We start from the raw sequence: 26,742 nt of genomic DNA, 5'->3' as shown, positions 1-26,742 counted from the left end.
CTTAAATGCACACCATCCCATTTGGGGCTCTTCCAGAACCTTTCCGAGATGTGCCCTCTTGGCTGACATTCTTAATCAACTTAACCTTTTCTTCTTTAATACAGAAACACCCATGTTGCTTGCACACCTATTCCCATTTGGACCTTTTGTTCTGCACTGCCCATCCTGCACATCGTCTTGAGTGGTCCGTTCTTTCTGACACCTACTTGAATGGCCATTTCCTGTGCGCTATCCATTTGCTGACTCCTACCCCGCCTCTGTGCACATCGAAATGGCAGCTTACTAATGCTGACTGGAGACTTTACTCCTCCCTGGCGACCTAAAACAAACACGATTTCCACACTTGTGATGACTAGGTGGAATTTCTTACAAACATTATCCTTACTGTCGCAGAACATTCCATTCCTCGCACTTCCTCTTTACCACGCTGTGTCCCGGTCCCTTGGTGGACTAAGGCATGCTGCGACGCAATTCGCTTTCATTGGGATAACCAAAAAGGTAGCTGAGCTTCATTAACTAGTTCTTTTAACATTCCCCCCCCCCCCCCCCCACCCTCTTCCGTCGTATGTGAAATAATCTGGGTTAAGCTAAGTATCAAAGGTGGGTCAGATATGATAGTCGGATGCCTCTATAGACCACCTGCATCAGCAACCGTAGTAGTTGAGCGCCTCAGAGAGAACCTGCAGAACGTCGTGAAGAAGTTTCGTGATCATACTATTGTAATAGGGGGAGACTTCAATCTACCAGGTATAGAATGGGATAGTCACACAATCAGAACTGGAGCCAGGGACAGAGACTCTTGTGACATTATCCTGACTGCCTTGTCCGAGAATTACTTCGAGCAGATAGTTAGAGAACCAACTCGTGAAGCTAACGTTTTAGACCTCATAGCAACAAATAGACCGGAACTTTTCGACTCCGTGAATGTAGAAGAGGGTATCAGTGATCATAAGTCAGTGGTTGCATCAATGACTACAAGTGTAATAAGAAATGCCAAGAAAGGAAGGAAAATATATTTGCTTAACAAGAGTGATAGGGCACAAATCGCAGAATATCTGAGTGACCACCATCAAACGTTCATTTCTGAGGAAGAGGATGTGGAACAAAAATGGAAAAAATTCAGAAACATCGTCCAGTACGCCTTAGATAAGTTCGTACCGACTAAGGTCCAAAGCGTGGGGAAAGATCCACCGTGGTATAACAATCATGTACGAAAGGTACTACGGAAACAAAGAAAGCTTCATCATAGGTTTAAGAGTAGTCGAATCATAGCTGATAAGGAAAAGCTGAACGAAGCGAAAAAGAGCGTAAAGAGAGCAATGAGAGAAGCATTCAACGAATTCGAACATAAAACATTGGCAAACAATCTAAACAAGAACCCTAAAAAGTTTTGGTCATATGTAAAATCGGTAAGCGGATCTAAATCCCCTATTCAGTCACTCGTTGACCACGATGGCACCGAAACAGAGGACGACCGAAGAAAGGCAGAAATACTGAATTCAGTGTTCCGAAACTGTTTCACTGCGGAAAATCGTAACACGGTCCCTGACTTCAGCCGTCGCACGGACGCCAAAATGGAAAATATTGAAATAAACGATATCGGAATTGAAAAACAACTGCTATCACTTAGTAGCGGAAAAGCATCCGGACCAGACGAGATACCCTTAAGATTCTACAGTGATTATGCTAAAGAACTTGCCCCCTTTCTATCAGCAATTTATCGTAGATCGCTGGAAGAACGTAAAGTACCTAGCGACTGGAAGAAAGCGCAGGTCGTTCCCATTTTCAAGAAGGGTCATAAATCAGATGCGAATAATTATAGGCCTATTTCGCTTACGTCAATCTGTTGTAGAATAATGGAACATGTTTTGTGTTCTCGTATTATGACGTTCTTAGATAATACAAATCTCCTTCATCATAACCAACATGGATTCCGCAAACAGAGATCATGTGAAACTCAGCTCGCCCTATTTGCCCAAGAAATTCACAGTGCCGTAGACACTGGCGAGCAGATTGATGCCATATTCCTGGACTTCAGGAAGGCATTTGATACGGTTCCGCACTTACGTTTAGTGAAAAAAATACGAGCTTACGGAATATCGGACCAGGTTTGTGATTGGATTCAGGATTTCCTAGAAGAAAGAACACAACATGTCATTCTTAACGGTTCAAAATCTGCAGATGTAGAGGTAATTTCGGGAGTACTGCAAGGAAGCGTGATAGGACCTTTATTGTTTACAATATACATAAATGACTTAGTTGACAACATCGGTAGCTCCGTGAGGCTATTTGCAGATGACACGGTTGTCTACAAGAAAGTAGCAACATCAGAAGACTCGTACGTACTCCAGGAAGACCTCCAGAGGATTAATGCTTGGTGCGACAGCTGGCAGCTTTCCCTAAACGTAGATAAATGTAATATAAAGCGCATACATAGGGGCAGAAATCCATTCCAGTACGATTATGCCATAGGTGGTAAATCATTGGAAGCGGTAACGACCGTAAAATACTTAGGAGTTACTATCCGGAGCGATCTGAAGTGGAATGATCACATAAAACAAATAGTGGGAAAAGCAGGCGCCAGGTTGAGATTCATAGGAAGAATTCTAAGAAAATGTGACTCATCGACGAAAGAAGTAGCTTACAAAACGCTTGTTCGTCGGATTCTTGAGTATTGCTCATCAGTATGGGACCCTTACCAGGTTGGATTAATAGAAGAGATAGACATGATCCAGCGAAAAGCAGCGCGATTCATCATGGGAACATTTAGTCAGCGCGAGAGCGTTACGGAGATGCTGAACAAGCTCCAGTGGCGGACACTTCAAGAAAGGCGTTACGCAATACGGAGAGGTTTATTATCGAAATTACGAGAGAGCACATTCCGGGAAGAGATGGGCAACATATTACTACCGCCCACATATATCTCGCGTAATGATCACAACGAAAAGATCCGAGAAATTAGAGCAAATACGGAGACTTACAAGCAGTCGTTCTTCCCACGCACAATTCGTGAATGGAACAGGGAAGGGGGGATCAGATAGTGGTACAATAAGTACCCTCCGCCACACACCGTAAGGTGGCTCGCGGAGTATAGATGTAGATGTAGATGTAGATGTATGCACCAACCTCCGACGGCTCTCTGGGAGCAAGATCCATCATTCCCCAGTTTTTGGCCTGACAGTAGCAGACGATGTCACCGGTGCCCTATTGCTATCTCCAACACCTCGGGTTGCCATTTTGCAGAAATTTTGAGTTCTTCCCACTATCACCCTGCCTTCCTCCATTGGAAATGGGCAGAGCAGGCTTGGGCGATACCCTTCTCTTCTCTGAATCGTGAGTGTTACTACTGTGCTGTCTTTACTATGAGGAAGCTAGATCATGCTCTCACTTCATCCCAGTCCTCCACCCCAGGCCAGATACTGTTAACTTTCAGATGTTGCAGCACCTTTCTCTTGGTGGGCAAGCACTTTCTGCTTAATACGTACAACTGGACCTGGGGCATCTTTTCCAGATACTGTCGTAAAGCCACCGTCATACACATACCTAAGCCCAGTAATGACAAACACCTACCTTCTGGCTGTCACCCACTTTGTCTACCCATGTCACGAATCGTTTTCTGTGGAAATCCCAGACTGTCTGTGTTTTTCGATTTGGAGAAAGCTTACGACATTTGTTGGAGGACTAGTATCCTCTGTACTCTCTACACATGGGCCGACTGCCCCATCTCCTTGAGGAATTTTTAAAAGACTGAGTTTTCGAGGTATGTATGGGGTCTGCCTTGTCGGACACCTTTATCCAGGAAAATGGTGTGCCTCAGGGTTCTGTCCTGAGCATCGTCATCTTTGCTATCACCATTAACTCTACAATGGCCTGTCTCTTGCCGGGCATCTCCGGCTCTCTTTTTGTTGACAATTTTGCAATCTATTGCCACTCTTCATGGACCTGTCTAATTGAGTGGTGTCTTCAGCAATGTCTCGATCATCTTTACTCATGGAGCATCGACAGTGGCTTTCGGTTTGCTACTGACAAAAACATTTGTTTGAATTTCTGGCAGCACAACTGGTTTCTCCCTCCATCTTTACGTCTTGGGCCTGTTGCTCTTCCATTCATTGAAACTACAAAATTCCTGAGGCTCCTGCTTGATAGAAAACTATCTTAGTCCTGCCACTTCATGCTCCCTGCAGCTTTTCCAGTGGGTGTGAACGAACAATCTTGGCTTCGTGCGGCAGCCCATGTTCACCTTGGCCTTCATTCACTTTCTAAGGAAACTGCACCAGGCTCGCTCTATCGCCTTCAGTTTCACAACCTACACATGGAATTTCGCAATAGCATCTTTGTGTACACTGATGGCTCTTGGACTGACCGTGGTGTCGAGTGTGCCGTCAACGTCAGCCAACATTTTTTGGTGTCAGCTTCCGGCACATTGCTCAGTATTTACAGCAGAGCTCTTCACCTTGTATCAGATTATGGAGTACATCTGGCGACACACTCTTTTCAACTGTGTCACTGCTCAGACTCTCTCGTCACCCTTCAAAGCCTCTGTGCACTGTAGACTGTCCATCCCTTAGTGCACCGGTTCCAGGAAAGCTTCCACTTGCTCACTTTTTATGGAGCCACTGTGATGTTTATGTGGGTTCCAGGTCATATCGGTCAGAAAGGGAAAGAGGCTGCTGCCAAAGCTGCATTCCTCGTACTTCAGCCCAATAATTCTTGCATTCCCTCTGATGATCTCTTGTTGCTTTCTGTCAGGAGGTGGTGTCACTTTGGCATCACCACTGGTCCTCCATTCATAGGAATAAGCTCTGGGTTATTAAGCCTCTCCCAGCGGCTTGGACAACCTCCTGTCAGTCCTCCTCTGCGAGATCATTTTAACTAGATTGCATATTGGGCACTGCCTTTTTAGCCATCACCATTTGTTAAGTGTTGCTCCCCCACTACTTTGTGCACATTGCACCCAACTTTTAACTGTCTGCTGTTTCCTGAGGGGATGCCCTTTCTTTTGACCATTTATGTTCCCGTTTGGGTTTGCCATCTGAGTTATTGGCCGTTTTAGCGAACAATGTGTGGGCTGTCGACCGTGTTTTACTTTTCATCTGTCATAGCAATATGGTGAAGGCCATTTAATTTTTAGTTCTGGACCTCCATTTCCCTATTGCGTACTTCATAGACCTTTCTCCACGTCCCTGTTTGTAGCTGTCCTTTCTTCTTCTGTCATTGAACGTTGACATGTAATCATTTTTAACTCCTCTCTTCGTCTTTGTGTTTCACAGTTTTGGCATGGACACATATGACCCTAGTTGTTTTTGCGCCCTAAAACAAAATGGGGGAGAAATACAAAGCCCTTACATTCTTTTGTCGACTTATGTCTTTACTTCCTGTGGTGCGCGTACTGTAAGACCTTCGGTACACACACCATCAGATTACATGACTCATCGCTCTAACGAAGTAGGCGAGTGTCAGCAATATGTCTCGTGGTCTTATCGTGGTGTGTTTATCTTCTGCCGTTAGGTCAGACGATAGAAATGCCACTTGCACGCTTAGAGTAGCAGATTGACGGTGACCAACTTTAAACAGAACTTGATTAATTTTTCACACACATTTATTAAAATAATAAAAATCATAGATATTACGTAACTTGATTCTGGATGCTGTTTACAATTGACAATCTGAAGTTCTTATTCTCACATATCTCTGATACTTGACAAAGTGTCTAGTCATTTATCTTCATGGCTATTTACAGGAATATGGTAATCTTATTAGGCACAGACTGAAACTTGACTATAGACTGATGCAAACTAATACAGACTGGCTAATCGGAGGTCTGTACACTCGTTATAATACGTCGCGCATTCATGTATCACTGCTCGAGTGTGATCAGCGAGTAGAAAAGGTTCTACGTTAGCAGCAATCTCATTAGCTGCATTACATATTAATACGCGGATCGGCGGAAGCAGAATTTGGTCCGTCTCTAAGACAGCGCCATCTCGTAGTGCGGAGATGGACGGAGCACTGCGCCTGTGCTGTTGTTCTTAGCGGGGGGGCGCTCTATTGGGAAAGTTGTGTACGCGCTGAGTACGCGGAACTATGTACACAACACCTCCCCTTGAGACCTCAAAATTTGTCAGGGAAAAATGCTGGAACGTGTCTGTGAAATCAGAGAAATATCAGGGAATTTAACTTGGAGAAACTTGTGGCAACCCTGATTTTAGGTTTTTATATATGGAAATTATTTTTGCATCTAGTGTTGCAGTTCTGAATTGCTGAGTTCATCTTAAACCAACTCTTGTTATTAATCACAAATACCATTAGGGAATATAACTTCTATAGGCATGTAAGTGTGAGAATCCATGGGTCCCTGAAGAAGCTTTTTCAAGATGTAGAATAAATACTTTTTCCGCTTAGCTGAAGTACCTCAGAAGATTATGCCATATGAGTAAACTGAGTGAAAGTGTGTTAGCAATCCTTTGTCCAGTTTGATACAGTAAGAGGTTTCTAAGCACAAAACGGGCGGAACTGAGCTTCTCGGTTAACTGACTCACATGCTGGTCTCACACGTGAGTGGTATCTGCTTACACAAGAACTTAGAACACAGGAGCCTCATTGCCCATTTATCCATACTTTTGATATTCGTATCTGTAAGTCAGTTTTATTTCTTTAGAACTGCGCAATACAAGTTTTTAGGCATTAAGCTGGTACCTGTGGATCAGTACAAGCATGTTCTGTTATTCTCCTGGATGTTTTTGGTGTGGATGAGTTTAGATCTTGCGTCAATAAGTTTGTGACACTGCAAAACATTAGAGTATTTCCAAAGTCCTCCAGTGCCCCAAGTAAATCATTTTTGTGGACTTGGCAGCAAACACTGTGTTGCACACCATATTTAATGTTCTCCCTTTTTTAATTTAATCTTATTCCTGTCTTATCATTTGTTAATGTGACCTTCCATTTTCTGTAGTTAAAGTACAACTCAATCCATGCAAGGGGAAGACTTTTAATGCCATACTATTTTAGCTTCCCCTCACAGAATTTTTTAATCTAAACAGTCAAAGGCTTTGGCAAGATGACAGAGGGGATAATTTCCACTATTTAGTTCTACTGGAATTGAATTTGTGAGATATTATGTTGGATTCTCAGTAGAGAAGCCTTTACAGAAGTCAAACTGTGTTGTTAAAAAGTTATTCTCAGAATGGTGGTTCACCATTCTAAGTGGATTTAGGTTGCAATACTATGCAGAGATGAAGAGGCTTACAAAGGCTGGAATAGGCTGGTGAGATGCACCAAAGCAGTAGTTGGATGAAGACCACAACAGCAGACTTCAACTCAGTTTATTGATGGAAATCCAGCTCTTGCCGAAATTAGCTCTCTCTCTCTCTCTCTCTCTCTCTCTCTCTCTCTCTGACACACACACACACACACACACACACACACACACACACACACACACTCACTCTTCCTTCTAATTACCACTCCATCTCTCTTACCAGTGTGTTCGCAAGGTGATGGGACATATGATTCATGCCCGGATGATATGGTGGCTCGAGTCTCACAATTTTTGATCAATGCACAGTGTGGCTTTCAACACGGCGTTCTGTAGTTGACCATCTCATTATTTTGCCCACTCATGTCATGAATGGTTTTCTGCAGAAATCCCAGACTGTCATCGTGTTTTTCGATTTGGAGAAGGCCTACGACACCTGCTAGAGAGCTGGTACCCTCCATACTCTTCACATGTGGGGCTTCCGTGGCCACCTACCCTGTTTCCTTCAGACATTTTTAAAAGACCGAGTTTTCGGGGTGCATGAAGGGTCTGCCTTGTCGGACACTTTTATCCAGGAAAATGGTGTGTCTCAGGGTTCCATTCTGAGTGTCATTCTCTTTGCTATCACCATTAATCCTATAATGGCCTGTCTCCCACTGGGCATCTCCGGCTCCCTTTTTGTTGACGATTTTGCCTTCTATTGCAGTTCTCTACGAACCTGTCTCACTGAATGGCATCTTCAGCAATGTCTTGATTGTCTTTACTCCTGGAGCATCGACAAAGGCTTTCGCTTTTCCACTGACAAAACTGTCTGTATGAATCCCACGAACGCTGACTGCAAATTTGTATGTCAGTCTGGTTATTTGACCTGTTGTGCTGCCATTCACAAACAGCATACCAGGAGGTGTTTTCCTACAGGACAACACTTGCTCACATACTGCTGTTGTAAGCCAACATGCTATAGTGTGTCAACATGTTGCCTTGTCTTGCTTGAAAACCAGCTCTACCTCCAGTTGAGCACATATTGGACATCATCTGATGACAGCTTCAACCCATCCATAAACATCATTAACTGTCCTTATATTGACCAACCAAGTGCAACAGGCATGGAACTCCATCCCACAGCCGGCCGGAGTGGCCGAGCAGTTCTAGGCGCTACAGTTTGGAACCGCGCGACTGCTACGGTCGCAGGTTCGAATCCTGCCTTGGGCATGGATGTGTGTGATGTCCTTAGGTTAGTTAGGTTTAAGTAGTTCTAAGTTCTAGGGGACTGATGACCTCAGCAGTTAAGTCCCATAGTGTTCAGAGTTATTTGAACCATTTTCCATCCCACAAACTGACACATGACAACTGTACAACAGCGTACCAGTATTTACATTTACATTTGCAGTGGCTTATCTCACACTCACATTGATCTCTGATCTTGCAACGTTAATCACTTTACATACGTTGCCTTAACAAATGTATTCCTGGAATTTCATTACTCTACATTAATTATTTTTTGGTGTTGCAAATTTTTCCGTCAGTATACCTCGCCTTTCTTTAACCATCCCTGGTGCGAGGCAGAATTCTCTTCCCAGTAGCGAGAAAATGCCGTTATTCCAATTTTGAAATCAGATAAATTGCCTCTTCAAACAGACAGCTGTCGTCCAGATTGTTTACCCAATGTCCTGCAAGTTACTTGAACATATGTTTAGTCGAAGGCTGTGTTGTGTCCTTGAATCCCTGGATCTTTTGGCTTTGATCCAGGGTGCTTTTCGCCAAGGCCGCTCTACTGTAGATAATTTAGTCCACCTGAAGTCTGCTATCTGAACAGCTTTTGCTCAGCATCAATTCCTTGTTGCAGTTTTCATTGATCTGTGTATATATCGTATGATACCACATGGTGCCATAACGTCCTTGCCACCTTAAAGTAGGGGACCTCCTGATTTTTATCCAGAACTTTCTTCCATGTTGCACTTTTTGGGTACAGGTTGGTGCCTCCCATAGCATCCTCCCCTGCGGGAGAAGGGGCTTGCACAAGGTTCTGTTTTGAGTGTCGCTCTCCTTTTTGTGGCTATCAATGATCTGGCGGCAGCTGCAGGACATATGGTGTCCCCATCTTTGTACGCTGATGATTTTTGCCTTTATTTTTGTTCGTCCGCGACGGATATTGCTGGAGGCAGAATGCAGGAAGCAATTCACCAAGCACAAGCCTGGGCTTTCACTCATAGCATCCATTTTTTGGCTGCCATGACCTACGTTATGCATTTCTGTCATTGTGTTTTTTGGGACCGGTCTTTGATGCCTAGTTGACATGGCTTCCCCGTCTTTGTCAACTAAAGCAGACACGTTGGTCGCACCTGAATGCTCTTCTATGCCTCAGCGACACCAACTGCGGTGTGGTCCACTCTACTTTGTTATGGCTGTATGCAGCATTGGTGCAGTCCCACCTAGATTACAGGAATCTCTCATATGACTTTTTATCAGCTTCGACATTACGTATGGATTCGATACACTATTGTGGGGTAAGACTGGTAACAGGTGCCTTTGGACTAGGCAGCAGTTCCACTATTGTGGGTTCTGCACCATCAAAAATTGATGGCAGCTGCTCGCCCATAGTACCCTAACTGTCATCTCCTCTTTCCAGATAAGAGATCTACCTCCCATAACGGCAACACAGGTATGGGGTTACGATCACCAAGTTCGAGTCTCGGTCCGGCACACAGTTTTAATCTGCCAGGAAGTTCCATATCAGTGCACACTATGCTGCAGAGTGAAAATCTCATTCTAGAAAACTCTTTACCTGTAATTCTCTTTACATATTGGCTATTTTCTTCACATATGGAGGACATGATCTCATCTGAAAAGTGAAAGAAAGCCTGTAAAAGAAAGGGGGGGGGGGGGGGCAGTTCTCAATTCTTGAGCAGTGACCCTCTCTTTTTTTTTACCTTTGCAATTTGGGTGGGTTTATGTTCAATCCTTGCACCCAATTTACTCTTTCATCTACCTACTTTTTTTCTCGTCAAGCAGAACGATATTTATGCCCGTTGTTTAATACCTGTTTATATCACTTACAATGCTGGTATTTATGAATTTTTTAGCATTTGACTCCGGAAAGACCATTTTTCTTTGTAGTGAGGTCTTGCCAACAGCAAATTTTCTGGATGGAAAGTTGCTCAATCTGCTCATGTACTTTAAAATTTAAAAGTAAATCTAGCAGTGCTAGAATGTATACAAAATACTGATATACCCATTTTCAAGTTGTTGTTTAAAGATTCGCGACTTTTTGTTATCAACCCTCATTCATTGACACATGTAATAAATTCATCGAGGCAGTGAAGTTCAGAGCTGTTGTAAAAATCTCAGAAATTAAAAGTATATATTACCTAATGAATGTATTATTTTGGGGTGAAAGAACACAATAATTATTATTTTTGGAATGTAATAATTCACTACTGCTTCATTTTAATTCTAATAAGTTTCACACTGTAATGAAACATTGTCTAAATGCCCCTCTCTCTCTCTCTCTCTCTCTCTCTCTCTCTCTCTCTCTCTCATTTGTTTTTATACTATTATGTTAGTGCTAAGAATTGATTTAAAGAATAAAAGTATATATTTATTTGTAAGATATTGTAAATTTATACCATTGGAACTCTTTCAAAATATTTGATTGCGTAATACTGCCAATAAATACAATGACTTTCTTTCTTCTGTTTCATAGGATGCAGTTATAATTGTAATAGATGTTGGACACTTTGACTCCAAGTATGTTATACAGAAACGCAGTGATTTTTTACAAAAGGCAAAACTATGTGTTCGAAGAATTGTGGAGAGGAGGGTACGTGATGTATTTTAAGTAGGTTATAAAGAGTAACTATAACAACAAAAACAATAAATTATTGATAAAAGTATTCAATTGAATAGATAAAAAATCTACTCACCAAGCGGCAGCAGAACACACACATAAAAGACTGTTGTGATTGGCAAGCTTTCGGAGCCAGTGGCTCCTCCAGACAGAAGCATTGAAGGGGAAGGAAGAAGGGTAAAGGAAAAGGCCTGGAGAGTTCCAGGAAAAGGTGTAGATTTTGGGAAAGTCACCCAGAACTGCGGATCAGGCAAAAAATAGGAACGACACATGTCATATACCAGCTATTATGTAAACATTGTTCAGCTTTCTACATCTGCATGACTACCACGAAATTATCAGTTAGGATAAATGGGCATAGGCATAGTGTATATATTGGAAACTCGCAATATCCTGTTGCAGAGCATGCTCTACAACATGACATACGTGACCTCGGCGCTTGTTTCACCACACATGCCACCTGGATTCTTCCGCCAGACACCAGTTTCTCAGAACACCGCAGGTGGGAACTAGCACTACAACATGTCCTTGGTTCTCACCACCCACCTCGCCTTAATTTACGTTAATTTCTCCTATCTGAGCTTTTCTTCACTGTAATTACTCTTTTCTTCACTCCGTTTTAGCTTTCTACATCTTTCATTGTCTTTCCCGTCTATTTTTGACTGCCCCCTCCCACAGCTGTTGCATACAATACACTTAGCTTCTCACTCTTATTAACTCATGTACAGTTGTAGTAGTAATCTCTGTCTTGCATATTACCCTGTCTTCCACCTTTAAGCTCTCAGGTTTCCAAATCTTGTTCGATGCAGTCCCCAACAATTAGTCTTTCCTTCTCATCCTGTACAGTAAGTCACCCATGACCCACAGTTCTGGGTAACTTTCCCAAAATCTACCCCTTTTCTTAGACCTCTCCAGTCCTTTTCCTTCACCCTTCTTGCTTCCCCTGCAACCCTTCAGCCTGAAGAAGGAGTCACTGACTCCAATCGCTTGCCTATCACAACAGTCTTTTATGTGTGTGTTCTGCCACTGCTTGGTGAGTAGATTTTTTATCTATCCAATTAAATAATTTTATAAAGAGTATCTGTATGTGATGTTTTTATTGGTATACAACTTGTTATAAACAAAACTTATTTTTACCATTTAATATGTTTCCAGATATTTACCAGTGGTAAAGATGAAATTGGGTTGATTGTACTTGGTTCTGACAAGACACAGAATCCACTTGATTACCCAAATGTGAGTGTGGAATTTCCTCTTGCACTGCCTACATGGCAGATGATATCCTTTGTGGAGAAATCTTTACATGAAAGTGAAATAAAAACAGATTGGATAGATGGTGTTGTTGTTGGCATGCAAGTCTTGAAAGATGAGCTAGAGTAAGTATTTAAAGCTGTCTGTTTCATGATATTCCTGGAACATGTTACAGAATGTGTGTTACACAAATCACAGTGACATAGTTGTGACTTTATAAACTCGAATCAATATGTTTTTGTAATGAAAAAGAAACGGAAGGCACTATATGTGCAGTAATAGGAAATTTTTTTGTGTGATTTTACTGTATGAATGTTTTTTACAGTTTTCTGTTCAGCTCAATAATTAAGGAGGTATTGATACAAGGCTTTGCCAAAAATCCATCTGTCACCTACAATTCCAGCCCTGGCATTCCCTACCCCACAATATGACTGGGCCACCATGAAAGCAGCCACATCATTGTCAAATTCACTGAAACTACTGCATAGCAATTTACTTGAGTATGGCTGTTGTTGTGGTCTTCAGTTTGGTTTAAGCACTGCGTCAATACCCTCTATTCATAGCACTCGGAGGTCGCGATCTGCAACTGTTTTTACAAATGGCAAGATAACTTTTTCTCTAGTCGCTTGTTCTTCAGTGCAAGATGCAAATATTTTAGAATGTAGTGCCTTATGTATATCTGTCAGAATAGCCACAAGGTCCGAAAGTTATTTTCAAATGATTGAGCTCTTCTACAAAGTATTGAAACTCACAGATTCTTCCAACCTGGTCCACCAATGTCTTACATACTCCTCTTCCTCCATGGATTGTTTCCAGCATTTGGAGATGAAACATTAGGCAGCAAAACGTGCCTTATAACCAAAATCTAATGAACATATAATTAAATTAACCAAAGATGTAATGTTGCACTCTCAGGTAAGACTGATCTTGAATGTGAAGCCAAAGTGGAAATTAAATGTACGCTGCAACATTCATCTCACTTTTTGTTATTGAAATTATTCACAGTGCCATAGGGAGAACTGAGTTTATGTGTTTTATAGAGTCAAACAGTGATTAAAGTCAGCAAGGAATCTACACACATCAAAAAAGTATTGCATCACCTCGGTTGCCAGAACCCTTGAAGACAGACGTTGACTGTAGATATTGTATCACAGATGCAGTCCATTTGACTGTTCAGAGATGTCACTAAACCCACCCACAGATGCAAACAAACATGCATGGGCAGCACCTATTAGACGGATGGGTCCAGCAGTCGATCAGTTCCAGCCATTCCACCAGGAAGGAGGTACGCAGCTCGTGTTGTCTGTAGTTCAACCATGGCTAGATGGTCAATACCACAGTTCAATTGCATCTGCATTGTTACTTTGTGTGGTGTGCGTACTGTAAGACCTTCGGTACACACACCATCAGATTATTTGACTTGTCGCTCTAACAAAGTAGGCGAGTATCAGCAATATGTCTCGTGGTCTTACCGTGGCGTGTTTATCTTCTGCCGTTAGGTCAGACGATAGAAATGCCACTCGCACACTTAGAGTAGCAGATTGACGGTGACCAACTTTAAACAGAACTTGATTAATTTTCACACACATTTATTAAAATAATAAAAAGCATAGACATTACGTATGACTATAGACTGGTACAGGCAAATGCAGACTCACTGATCGGAGGTCTGTACACTCGTTATAATACCTCGCGCATTCAGGTATCACTGCGCTTGTGTGATCCGCGAGGAGAAAAGGTTCTATGTTAGCAGCAATCTCATTGGCTGTGTTACATATTAATACACGGATCGGCAGAAGCAGAATTTGGTCCGTCTCTAAGGCAGTGCCATCTCGTAGTGCGGAGATGGACTAGCGCTGCGCCTGCGCTGTTGTGCTTAGTGGGGCACACTCTAGTGGGGAAAGTTGTGTACGCGCTGACTACGTGGCACTATGTACACAACACTTTGTGTCAGGAAGGGCTCTCAAAACGGGAACTGTCCAGGCGTCTTGGAGTGAACCAAAGCAATGTTGTTTGGACATGGAGGAGATACAGAGAGAGAGGAACTGTTGATGACATGCCTCACTCAGGCCACCCAAGGGCTACTAGTGCAGTGGATGACTGCTACCTACAGATTATGGCTCAGAGGAACCCTAACAGCAACGCCACCATGTTGAATAATGCTTTTCGTGCAGCCACAGGACGTCATGTTACGACTCAAACTGAGCGCAATAGGCTGCGCAATGCGCAGCTTCACTCCCAACGTCCATGGTGAGGACTATCTTTGCAACCATGACACCGTGCAGCACAGTACAGATGGGCCCAGCAACATGCCGAATGGTCTGCTCAGGACTGGCATCACATTCTCTTCACCGATGAGTATCGCATATGCCTTCAACCAGACAATCGTCGGAGACGTGTTTGGAGGTAACCTGGTCAGGCTGAACACCTTGGACACACAGTCCAGCGAGTGCAGCAAGGTGGAGGTTCCCTGCTGTTTTCGGGTGGCGTTATGTGGGGCCAGCATACACCACTGCGTTATTTGGGGCCGACATATGCCGCTGGTGGCCACAGGAGGCACCGTAACAGCTGTACGATATTTGAATGTTATCCTCCGCCCAATAATGCAAGCATATCGGCAGCATACTGGCCAGGCATTCGTCTTCATGGACGACAATTTGCGCCCCCATCGTGCACATCTTGTGAATGAGTTCCTTCAGGATAACGACATCTCTCGACTAGAGTGGCCAGCATGTTCTCCAGGCATGAACCCTATCGAACATGTCTGAGGTAGATTGAAAAGGGCTGTTTACGGACGAAGTGACCCGCCAGCCGCTCTGAGGGATCTACGCCGAATTACCATTGAGGAGTGGGACAATCTGGACCGACAGTGCCTTGATGAACTTGTGGATAGTATTCCATGACAAATACAGGCATGCATCAATGCAAGAGGACGTGCTACTGGGTATTAGAGGTACCGGTGTGTATAGCGATGTGGACCACCACCTCTGAAGGTCCCGCTGTATTGGTAATACAACATGCAATGTGTGGTTTTCTCGGAACTTAGACGACAAAAATTTTTTTGATGTGTGTATTTATTATACAAGTTGAACCCAGACTCCCCACGAGATTTTAGAGGTTGTTAATGGAGTTGTTTTTTGAGTATTTTGCTACGAGGAACCCACTGCCTCCGGTTGCTTACTACAGGGTAAATCCATTGCATTTGATTTGTAACCCACATATATCTTCATATCTGTGTTGCACTTAAAAGATACAGTGCAAATATTGATGGTATGTTCTTTGTGTCTTGTTTTGAAACAAACCTGTTCCATTCATTCAAGGTGCTTGCTGTTGACAACAATAGTCCCAGTTTACACTTCATCCTCAGGTTAGCTTTCAGTCCTACTTTGTTTTGCCTCAGATTTGTTTTTCTGGAAGTGTTAGGAAGTGTTAGTTGCAGGAGATACACAACAATGTTGTGTCTTCAGTCCGAAGACTGGTTTGAGGCACCTCCCATGCTACTCTATTTTGTGTAAGGTTCTTCATCTCCATTTTACTACTGCAACCGATATCCTATTGAAGCATTTTACTATATTCGTCTCAGTCTCTTTCTACAGTTTTTACTCCAGTACTAAATTAATTTCACCAATGCCTCAGAATGTGTCCGGTCAATCGATCCTTTCTTTAAGTCGAGTTGTTTGACAAAAAATTTCTCCCCCCCCCCCCCCCCCCAGTCCTGTTCTGTACCTCCTCATTAGTTATGTGATACAACAATGCTGATAGCTTTACTAGTGAAGAGTTAGTCAAATGGACTCAGTGTATGGCATTACTGAATGAAACGGAAGAACGACACCACAGTGCTATGTATAGCAGATACTGCAGCAACACCAACTACCTCACAGTATTTTTGCATCTGATGGGTGTTGTATTACTCTGTGTACAGCCGTGTAATTGTATGTAGTCACACTGTGGACCCCAAGAATGTAATAATTAATATTGCAGTTCTATCTCGCAGATACTGTACATTCATCACCTATTTGTTCCAGCCAGCTACACATACCCCAACACGATGTCTCTCCTAAGAGTTGTCGTGCATTTTTCCAGTATTTCAGCAGATATTTGGAATTTTGTTTTTGTGATGTTTAGATGCCCAGAGAAATACTGATTGCCACATGTTTCATGTGATGCCTAGTTTCAACTGAAAGTATCTATTTGTTTCCTTATACAAACAAAATGATACATAAAGCAGAATTTTACCTGACCATTTGGTAGAGCAGCTCGAAGTTAGTTTAGTACGATATTTAGTATAGCGATATGTGTTAATGTGGACAGAAAAATATGAAGAGTAACCAGTACTCCAGCAGCGACCGAGTAGCACTGCTGTGTGGCAATAGCAGACAACGCGGGACAGGGCGGCACGTGAGATGCTGCTAGTGCTGGTTGTTCTTTGGAAAACAAACCAATGCTTTCCATTGACACTGGCAGCCGCATGAAAGATGTTATGAGCATTGTATCAGCCAACTCCAGCTTCAAGCTATGAAACAAAATTGCAGTTATCTGCCAAAGCACCAAAGAAAATGTGCCTGATGACTCTTGAGGTATGTGCACACAGTGCCTTTTTCCTTATGCTTAGTTGCAGATGTATGGTGACAAAAATGCATTTACAAAATTTTGTGAAAGAGACGCACGCATGCATGCACGGGCGGTCTTGTGATGACATGTTGCCTCGTTGTATGAGCAGTTTACTGTAGATCCTCTTCTTTGCTTGGGAGTTTGTGCTGCATTTATTGCAATGAAAAGGTGACAGAAAAAGAAAACGTGAAGGCTTCTATGGGTAATGAAGTATCTAAATAACAGAGGCACAAGAAAGACAAAGTGACGACAACTATTTGGCTGCAAATTTCAGAAGATTACATTGAGAGTTTAGATTTTGTGCTTAGGAAACTGCAGTAGTAAGGCCAGCAATAACATTATGTTTGCTGGTAACTGGCAACAAATATATCAGTTTGAACTATTTATTTCCCATTTCAAAATGAAGTGTTTCAATTACTATTTCTTAAACAAGAAATAGTTAAGGGAGGAGTTTCTTGATTGATAAGTGAAAGTTATTTAACTTTCAGCGTGTCATTTGTATTTTATCTTGTAAAAAAGGTGTTTGCACAATTTTAATCCTGAAAGATTGTATGTAGATTAATGTGGAGTGCGTACTGTGAGATCTTCGGTACACATACCATCAGATTATTTGTCGCTCTAATGAAGTAGGCGAGTGTCAGCAATATGTCTCGTGGTCTTATTGTGGCGTGTTTATCTTCTGCCGTTAGGTCAGACGATAGAATGCTACTTTCATGCTTAGAGTAGCAGATTGACGGTGACCAACTTTAAACAGAACTTGATTAATTTTCACACACATTTATTAAAATAATAACAATCATAAACCTTACTTAACTTGATTCTGGATACTGTTTACAATTGACAATCTGAAGTACCTTTGGTCTTGGTACGTTAATCTTATTCTCACATATCTCTGATACTTGACAAAGTGTCTATACATTTCTCTTCATGACTATGTACAGGAATATGGTAATCTTATTAGGCGCAGACAATCTTGACTATGGACTGGTACAGACTGGTGCAGACAAATGCAGACCGACTAATCGGAGGTCTGTACACCTGTTATAATACCTCAAGCATTCAGGTATCACTGTGCGAGTGTGATCCGCAAGGAGAAAAGGTTCTACATTAGCAGCAATCTCATTGGCTGCGTTATATATTAATACGTGGATCGGCGGAAGCAGAATTTGGTCCGTCTGTAAGACAGCGCCATCTCGTAGTGCAGAGACGGATAAGCGCTGCGCCTGCACTGTTGTGCTTAGTGGGGCACGCTCTATTGGGAAAATTGTGTACGCGCTGACTACGCGGAACTACGTACACAACAATTAACATACTCAGATTTGACAAATTCGGGAATGTCAGAATCCACTAGAAAAGAGGTTGTCTTCTCCAATTTTGTATTTTTTTGCATCATTGATGTCCTACATTTCAATTTCTAATGCTTTGTTGAGGAGCTACACATGCTCAGTCATTTCTTTTGTTCAGATGTCAGAATCTTCAGTTTTGTGCTATTAAGTCACCATAGCACGAATGTTCGTCTTCTGTTTTCAAATACACTTTTCATAAATTTGTGGTCTTATTCTTCTCTGTTTTCCTACTTTGAGACTTATGGTACTGCACTATTTACAGCAATATGATTGTAGACTTTTTATCAAATAATGGAAAATCCAGGATGGAATGGAACAACATCTTCAACCTATTACCCGGAACCTACCCTCCTATATAAAAGATACCAATCATTTCCTCCACCAACTCTCCACAGTTACTGTCCCTTTACCACACGGTGCCTTGCTTATCACTGTTGATGGCACCTCCCTTTACATTAACATCCCTAATGCCCATGGCCTTACCACTATTGAACACTACCTTCCCAAGGCCCCACAGATTCCAAAGCAACCAACTTCCTAAACGCCATTACCAACTATATCCTCACCCACAATTACTTTTCTTTTGAAGGTATTACTTACAAACAAATTTGAGGTACGACTATGGGCACCCACATGGCACCATCCAGTGCCAACTTATTCGTGGGCCACCTAGTAGAAGAATCCTTCCCAAACACCCAGAATCCTAAACCCCTCACCTGGTTCAGATCCCTTGATGACATCTTTGTGATTTGAATTGAGGGTGAGGATACCATATCCACATTCCTCCAGAACCTCAACAACTTCTCCCCCATTTGCTTCACGTGGTCCTACTCAACCCAACAAGCCACCTCCACTTCAGAGATGGCTACATCAATACCTCCATCCATATCAAACCTACTAACCACCAGCAATACCTCCACTTTGACGGCTGCTACCCATTCCATGCCAAGAAGTCCCTTCCTTACACCTTAGCTGCCTGTGGTTGTCGCATCTGCAGTGCCAAGTGGTCCCTCTCGAAATATATTGAAGGCCTCACTGAAGCCTTCACAATCCGTAATTATCCAATTATCCTCCCAAACTTGTGCAAAAACAAATCTCCCATGCCTTATATTCCCAGTCTCCTACCACCTCCCATGTCCCACCGTCTGGCCACAGAGGAGCATTCGCCTCGTAACTCAGTACCACCCAGGACTGGAGAAACTGAATTACATTCTCTGCCAGGGTTTCCACTACCTCTCATTGTGTCCTGAAGTGAGAAATGTCCTGGCCAGTATCCTTTCCACCCCTTCCGTCGTCTACCATACCTGCACAATATACTCATCCATCCCTACACAACCCCTGCTCCCCTCCCGTTACCTCATGGCTCATCCCCCTGTAATAGACCTAGATGCAAGATCTGTCCTATACATCCTTCCACTACCAACTATTCCAGTCTGGTCACAAAAATCACCTACCCCATCAACCAGTCATGTGGTCTACAAGCTAAGCTGCAACCACTGTGCTGCGTTCTATGCAGGCATGACAACCAACAAGCTATCTGTCCGCATGAATGACCACCGACATACGGTGGCCAAGAAACAAGTGGACCACCCAGTTGCTGAAAATGCTGCCAAACACGACATCCTTCATTTCAATGATTGCTTCACAGCCTGTACCATATTGATCCTTCCCACCAACACCAGCTTTTCTGAATTGTGCAAGTGGGAACTTTTCCTGCAATATACCCTATGTTCCCTTAACCCTCGTGGCCTCAACCTTCGTTAGTCATTGTCCTCGCACATCCAGCCCCCGCTCTTTTCCCATTCCAGCACTACACAGCCCTCATTCCTCCATCACACCTAGTCTTTTTACCTCTCTCATTTTCCGCTATCCCCCCCCCCTCCCCACCTCTTCACTGCCCTCCATCTAACCTCCCGACTGCACATAGCTGCCCTACCCTCTTTCCACCTAGTCCCTGCGCGCTCCCCAACAGCACGTCACTGTCCACCACACCAACCCTACTATCCCTACCCCTCCCCACCCCAGCCTCCTGTTTACCCACACCCAGTTGTCACTCCCATCATGCACTGGTGCTGCTGCTCACAGTGTGGGTGTGGCCTCAGTTGCCTGAGACTGCAGTCGTGTGTGTGAGTTGTGTTTGCGTGTATGTGTGTGTTCGTCGTCTAATTTTGACGGAGGCTTGACTGGCCAAAAGCTGTATTTGCGACAGTCTTTTTGTTGTGCTTATCTGCAACTCAGCATCTTCACTATATTGTAGACATTTTATCTAATACTTGATGCTAAGGACACCACTTCTCAGATTTTTATTGAAATAAAATTTTGAAGTGGAATGCCATGACATCTTTGTGTGTAATCAACTATAAATTCCAGTGTATTTTCTGTGGCGTTAACGGACATTACTGTACACAAATTGCTTTACAGCAAAATCTCAACACACTACACAACAAAACACGCATAGGCCCATTACCTATCATTTGCTAAGCAGTGCAAGAGATTCCTGCTGAGCCGGCAAGCAATGCACTTGTATGCACAGCCTCCATTTTGAGTAAATTATGCATGCACAAATGCGCATATGTAGTTATGCTGTTGGAAATGTAAATGCACACACAAAGGTGAACATAAAAAACTCATTGCGTGGAAGCACCTTCAGGAGAGAAACCAAGTATATACATGCTGAATTGACACACCAAAGTCGAAGGCCGGTAAAGAGCTATAGTAAGATGCCACATAGACCAGCATAATTTGAATAACCGATCAGGAAGCATGGGAGAGAGGCCGTTGATTACCTCCTGTGTCCTCCTACATAGAGGCACTTCTGAAACTTGCTCACCTGCGTGCTAGATCTCCTACAGGGCATCAGCCCCTGCTCTCTAATGTTTTACATTCCCTATAGTGCAGATAGCTGTATGCCATCTGTCTCTGCTTCAGTCTCTGACAAGTCACTGAGCCCGACTGTCCACATCATACTAGAGCCATCCTGTACATTTACGTTTTGTGTTGCACATTTTGGTGATTGGATATTACAGGTGGTTTCACTGTTGTGAAATTATTTTCACAGGAATAGGGGTAATTGAGGTAACAAACAGAATAAAGCAATCACATTACTGCTCTGTATTATGCCACTGGAGACCACGGGTCCCTTGCACTGAAATGCCCAGAAAATATTATTTTTCAAAATACAGGTTGATTTTTGCAAAGACAAAAACAGCAACCAACCACTGTTAACAATGATATTTATTCACACAAATAGCTCTGATACTGGTTTAGAACCAAGAGGTCCATCTTCAGATGGCTGTTTACATTGAGATGCACATTTGTGGATGTTTACATTAGCTTTTCGCTTTTTTCATCATTGTAGTGAGAATTTCTTGGGGTGGTGGCGCCCTACAGCAGATAACGGTGTCACAAGTGGCCTATTTTATTGTAACTCTCGCTAATACTCGTGGAACACAATGTAATTGTTCAGTTGTTATTAGCTACAGTTAACAGTCAAACAGGCTGTTTTTCACATCATTTTTTGCTGTGGGCTCCACCATCCCAAGGAATTTTCACCACAAAGGCGAATAAACAGCAAAAAGCTAACGTAAACACCAGCAAATATGCACCTAAATATAAACAGCAGTCTGAGAATGACCAATCAGTCCAAAACTGGTACAGAACTACTTTTGTTGCTGAACAGTTCAAAGAAAATTTGAGTTCATTTCAAGTAGGTACCCCACTCATACAGTTATAGTCGGTGGTGACTTCAATCTACCCTCGATATGCGGAAAAATTATATGTTTAAAGCCGGTGGCAGGCATAAAACGTCATCTGAAATTGTACTGAATGCTTTCTCAGAAAATAATTGTGAACAATTGGTTCGTGAGCCCACTTGAAGTGTGAATGGTTGCAAAAGCATACTTGATCTCTTTACAACAAATAATCCTGGAGTAATAGGGAGTATCATGACGAATACAGGGATTAGTGACCACAAGGCAGTTGCTGCTAGGCTGAATACTGTAACACCCACAACCATTAAAAAGAAACACAAAGTACATCTATTTAAAAAAAAAGTCAATAAAAATGGTCTTAACACCTTTTTAAGAGACAGTCTCCACACCTTCCGATCTGATCATGTAATATAGAAAACATGTGGAATAATTTCAAAGAGATAGTATCGACAGCAATTGAGAGATTTGTAACACATAAATCAATAAGTTATGGTACTGATCACCCATGGTACACAAAACGGATTGGATCGCTGTTGCAGAAGCAACGAAAAAAACATGCCAAATTTAAAAGAACACAAAATCCCCCAGACTGGTAAAGTTTTGCAGAGTTCAAAATATAGCACATACTTCAGTGTGAGGTGCTTTTAATAACTTCCACAACGAAACTCTGTCTCGAAAGCTGGCAGAAAACCCAAAGAGATTCTGGTCATAAATAAAGCACACCAGTGACAAGATGCAATCAATACCTTTGGTCATAAATAAAGTACACCAGTGACAAGATGCAATCAATACCTTCACTGCATGATAAGCACAGTCTTCCAAAACTCCTTCACCAAAGAAGACAAAGTAAATATCCCTGAATTCCAATCATGAATAACAGCCAAGATGAGAAACATAGAAGTAGATATCCTTGGTTTAGCAGCATAAATCACGTAATAAAGGCAATGCCTCTGGTCCAGATTGTATACTAGTCAGGTTCCTTTCAGAATGTGCGCATACAATAACTCCATATTTAGCAATTATATACAACCGCTCGCTCATAGAAAGTTCCATACCTAAAGACTGGAAAATTGCTCAAGTCACACCAATACCCGAAAAGGGAAGCAGGAGTAACCTGCTGAATTACAGGTCTGTATCACTTACGTTGATTTGCAGTAGGGTTTTGGAACATATACTGTGTTCGAACATTATCAATTACCTCAAAAAAAAAAAAATTTATTGGCACATAGCATGGATTCAGAAAACATCATTCTTGTGAAATACAACTAGCTCTTTATACTCATGAAGTAATGACTGCTATTGACAGGGGATGTCAAATTGATTCTATATTTTTAGATTTCCAGAAAGCTTTCAACACTGTTCCTCACAAGTGTCTTTTAACCAAACTGTGTGCCTATGGAATATCGCCTCAGTTGTGCTACTGGATTCATGATTTCCTGTCAGAAAGGTCACAGTTCATAGTAATAGACAGGAAGTCATTGAGTAAAACAAGTAATATCCAGCATTCCCCAAGGAAGTGTTACAGGCCCTCTGTTGTTCCTGATCTATATTAATGACATAGGAGACAATCTGAGTAGCGCTATTAGATTGTTTGCAGATGATACTGTCATTTACCATCCTGTAAAGTCATCAGATGTCCAAAATGAATTGCAAAATGATTTACATAAGATATCTGTATGGTGCGAGAAGTGGCAATTGACCCTGAATAAAGAATAGTGTGAAGTTATTCACATGAGTACTAAAAGAAATCCGCTAAAGTTCAATTACACGATAAGTCACACAAATCTTAAGGCTGTGAATTCAACTAAATACTTAGGGATTACAATTACAAATAACCTAAATTGGAACAATCACATAGATAATGTGTGGGTAGAGCAAAGATTGCAATTCATTGGCAGAACATTTAGAAGGTGCAACAGTTCTACTAAAGAGATTGCTTACACCATGCTTGTCCACTCTATTCTGGAGTATTCAAAGAAGTGCAGCTTGTTTTGTACTATCACAAAATAGGGGAGATAGTGCCACAGACATGATACATGAATTGGCGTGGCAATCATTTAAACAAAGGCATTTTTTATTGCAACGGGATCCTCTCATGAAATTTCAATCACCATTTTTCTCCTCCAATTGCGAAAACATTCTGTTGACACCCACCTACGTAGGGAGAAATGATCATCATGATAAAATAAGAGAAATCAGGGCGCGTACAGAAAAATTTAAGCGCTCGTTTTTCCTGTGCACTGTTCAAGAGTGGAACAGTAGAGAGACAGTTTGAAGGTGTTCATTGAACCCTCTGCCAGGCCCTTTATTGTGAATATCAGAGTAATCACGTAGATGTAGATGTAGATCAGTCAATAAAAAGCATTGTTAACAGTGGCTGGTTGCTGTTTTCTTCTGTGCAAGAATGACCTTGTAGCCTACTCAGAAAATATCACTGAACAACCTCCAAAAACTTGTGGATGGAGATTGGGTTTACCTTGTATGTCTAGTGATTTATATGTTTTGTTTAGTAATTCACAGACTGCTAGAATTCAGCCATAATCATCATATCTTACATTTGGTTATTTTTCACACATGTTTTCTCCTGCAGTGCTGTTGCTTTATTTAACTTTGTGATTAAAAATCCTCATTGACAAATGAACCACATTTCTGTCACAGGGGTAAAAAGTTCACGACAACTACATTGGTGTTGATTAGCGACTGTGCTGGTGATGTTGATGACCAACATGTTGATGGAATAATAAATGAGTTGAATTCCATGGAAGTTTCGTTTGTTGCCATGTAAGTATATTTCACCACTTTTTGTTTGAAAATTGTGTATTACGTAAGCACATTGGACAAAAAGTTCATCATGTCCAAAATTCATCACACTAATTTAGTGTCAGTGTTACAGTGGAATTCAAAAGTTTTCCCTGTGTTCCTAGCCATTTCATCTACTGTGTATTTGTTGTGCACTACTTCATGTTTTTTAAAAGATACCTAGTAGTACTTTCTTCAACATACCAACTTGAAATGGGATATTTTTGGATTTTAACCCTTCTGAGCCATCATGCTTATTAGAATTAGCATTAAGAACTTTTTCTTTTCTACAAGGATGGTATGATGCATTAACAAGAATACGAAATTCATTTTCTTGAAGCTGAGGAAGAACGTGAAACAACTTCTTGAGCATATCGAGGCACATCTGTACTCCTCTTAGATTTAAAAGTCCACAAACAGCCTTTGATGAAACCTACTTTGGTCCCAATGTGTATGACAATCAGGTCTTTTCCTTTACCTGGGTGACCCTTGTTTCCACTGGATAACTCAGACAGAGATGCTGATTTTGGGGATTTATAGTGTTATCTACCCAAACACTACTTCAGGTATGTCATGCACTCATCCATGTCTCATTCAAATAGTATATAGTCCTTTCTTCATCTCTCAACATTTCAGTAGTTTGCAGATAATGCCGCCCCTGTAAAATTATATCATTGCTGTCTTTTAGCATGCTGCTGCATTCACACTGAACATATTTAAAATTAATTTATAAAAATTTATAAAATTAATTTATAAGATTTAGATCTCCAAAAATGCCCGAATCTGGATTTTCGTTCATGGCAGCAAACACCTGTCAGTTGTTGATAGCTCTTTACAATAAAAAAAATAAAAAAAAAATAAAAAAAAAAAAAATCGTATACTTCCTTCGTAACACATTTCTGCTGTAGTCATCAACACTTTCTGGAAGCTTCTGTCATGGTTTTTCTTTCTCAGGAAATTTCAAAGAGAGTGTTTGGCCTTATACTTACTTATCACGCCATACACTGAAAAGCAACCAACATCTGTAGATGCAGCTGTTTACAAAACAATATCAGTCATTGACAGCTCTGGAGACAGCAGCTCCTTCAGTACACATTAAGGGCCATGTGTTCGTCTGAAATCATAATGGCTTCTACTTTGATCGCTTTTTGGGTGGACTTAAAACTGACATGTTGACCTCACTTGCTGTATCCACATCAGGTGAAGTGTACAATCAGATTGTTCACTCCTCAAAGGCAGTGCTGTGGTCACACGCCTCAGTCTGTTTATGGGCCGCCTCTTATTTCAGTGAAGGTAGTTTATCATTGAGGATGACCTAAATTCACCATGAAAGAGAGTCCACAATTTTCTTCATGGATTCCATAACCAGCTGAAGTCACTCATTGAAGAACTTGTAGAACTGCCAAACAGCTATGCTTCACTCGCCGTTCCAAATAGTCCCAACAAGTAACACACTCTCCCCTGATTGTGTAAAACCTCAAAATCTCATGTATGAAATAGCTTCAAATGTCTGATTACTTTAAAAAAGACATGTTGTGAATATTAGATGTGAAGCATGTAAAACATTTCTGACTGAAGAGGCAAAATCCTAATATGTTGATTTTATTAGTTTGGATTACTTACCCATAAACAAATGAAATAGTTTCAGAAAGGTTTTTAAGTATTTCTAAAGTTTGTTGTAAGTTGATAAGTGCTCTCATTATCAAACTCTGGTATCCTGGCCCGAAGTGTTAGAGAGCCCACCAGAATGCATGGACCTAGACAACAGCCGCTAAGTGGCACTTCTAATATTTGCAAGTACTGCTGTTGCCGCCGTAGTGCTAGGCACGGACCACACCAACCGCACCAGCCTATCTGCACCTGTGGCCACAGTATAAAGCTAACTGCGCAGGGGCCTGATCCTCAGTTGTCTTCCAACTGCAC

General features: G+C 41.9%; 1 protein-coding gene across 1 annotated transcript in view; it reads left to right on the top strand.

Annotated features, from left to right (window-relative positions):
- The window catches only part of LOC126106656 (X-ray repair cross-complementing protein 5-like), a 180,745-nt gene that overhangs the window by 18,240 nt on the left and 135,763 nt on the right, over positions 1-26,742 (top strand). Inside the window, exons 2-4 of the mRNA XM_049913018.1 lie at positions 10,959-11,075; positions 12,258-12,478; positions 24,679-24,801. Coding sequence (XP_049768975.1) covers positions 10,959-11,075; positions 12,258-12,478; positions 24,679-24,801 — 461 coding nt within the window. The remainder of the gene's footprint in view (positions 1-10,958; positions 11,076-12,257; positions 12,479-24,678; positions 24,802-26,742) is intronic.

Source organism: Schistocerca cancellata, chromosome 10, assembly GCF_023864275.1.
Source record: "Schistocerca cancellata isolate TAMUIC-IGC-003103 chromosome 10, iqSchCanc2.1, whole genome shotgun sequence".
NCBI classification, from domain to species: domain Eukaryota; kingdom Metazoa; phylum Arthropoda; class Insecta; order Orthoptera; family Acrididae; genus Schistocerca; species Schistocerca cancellata.
The sequence above is the reverse complement of the archived record's forward strand: the minus strand, read 5'-3'. Positions and strand labels throughout refer to the sequence as shown.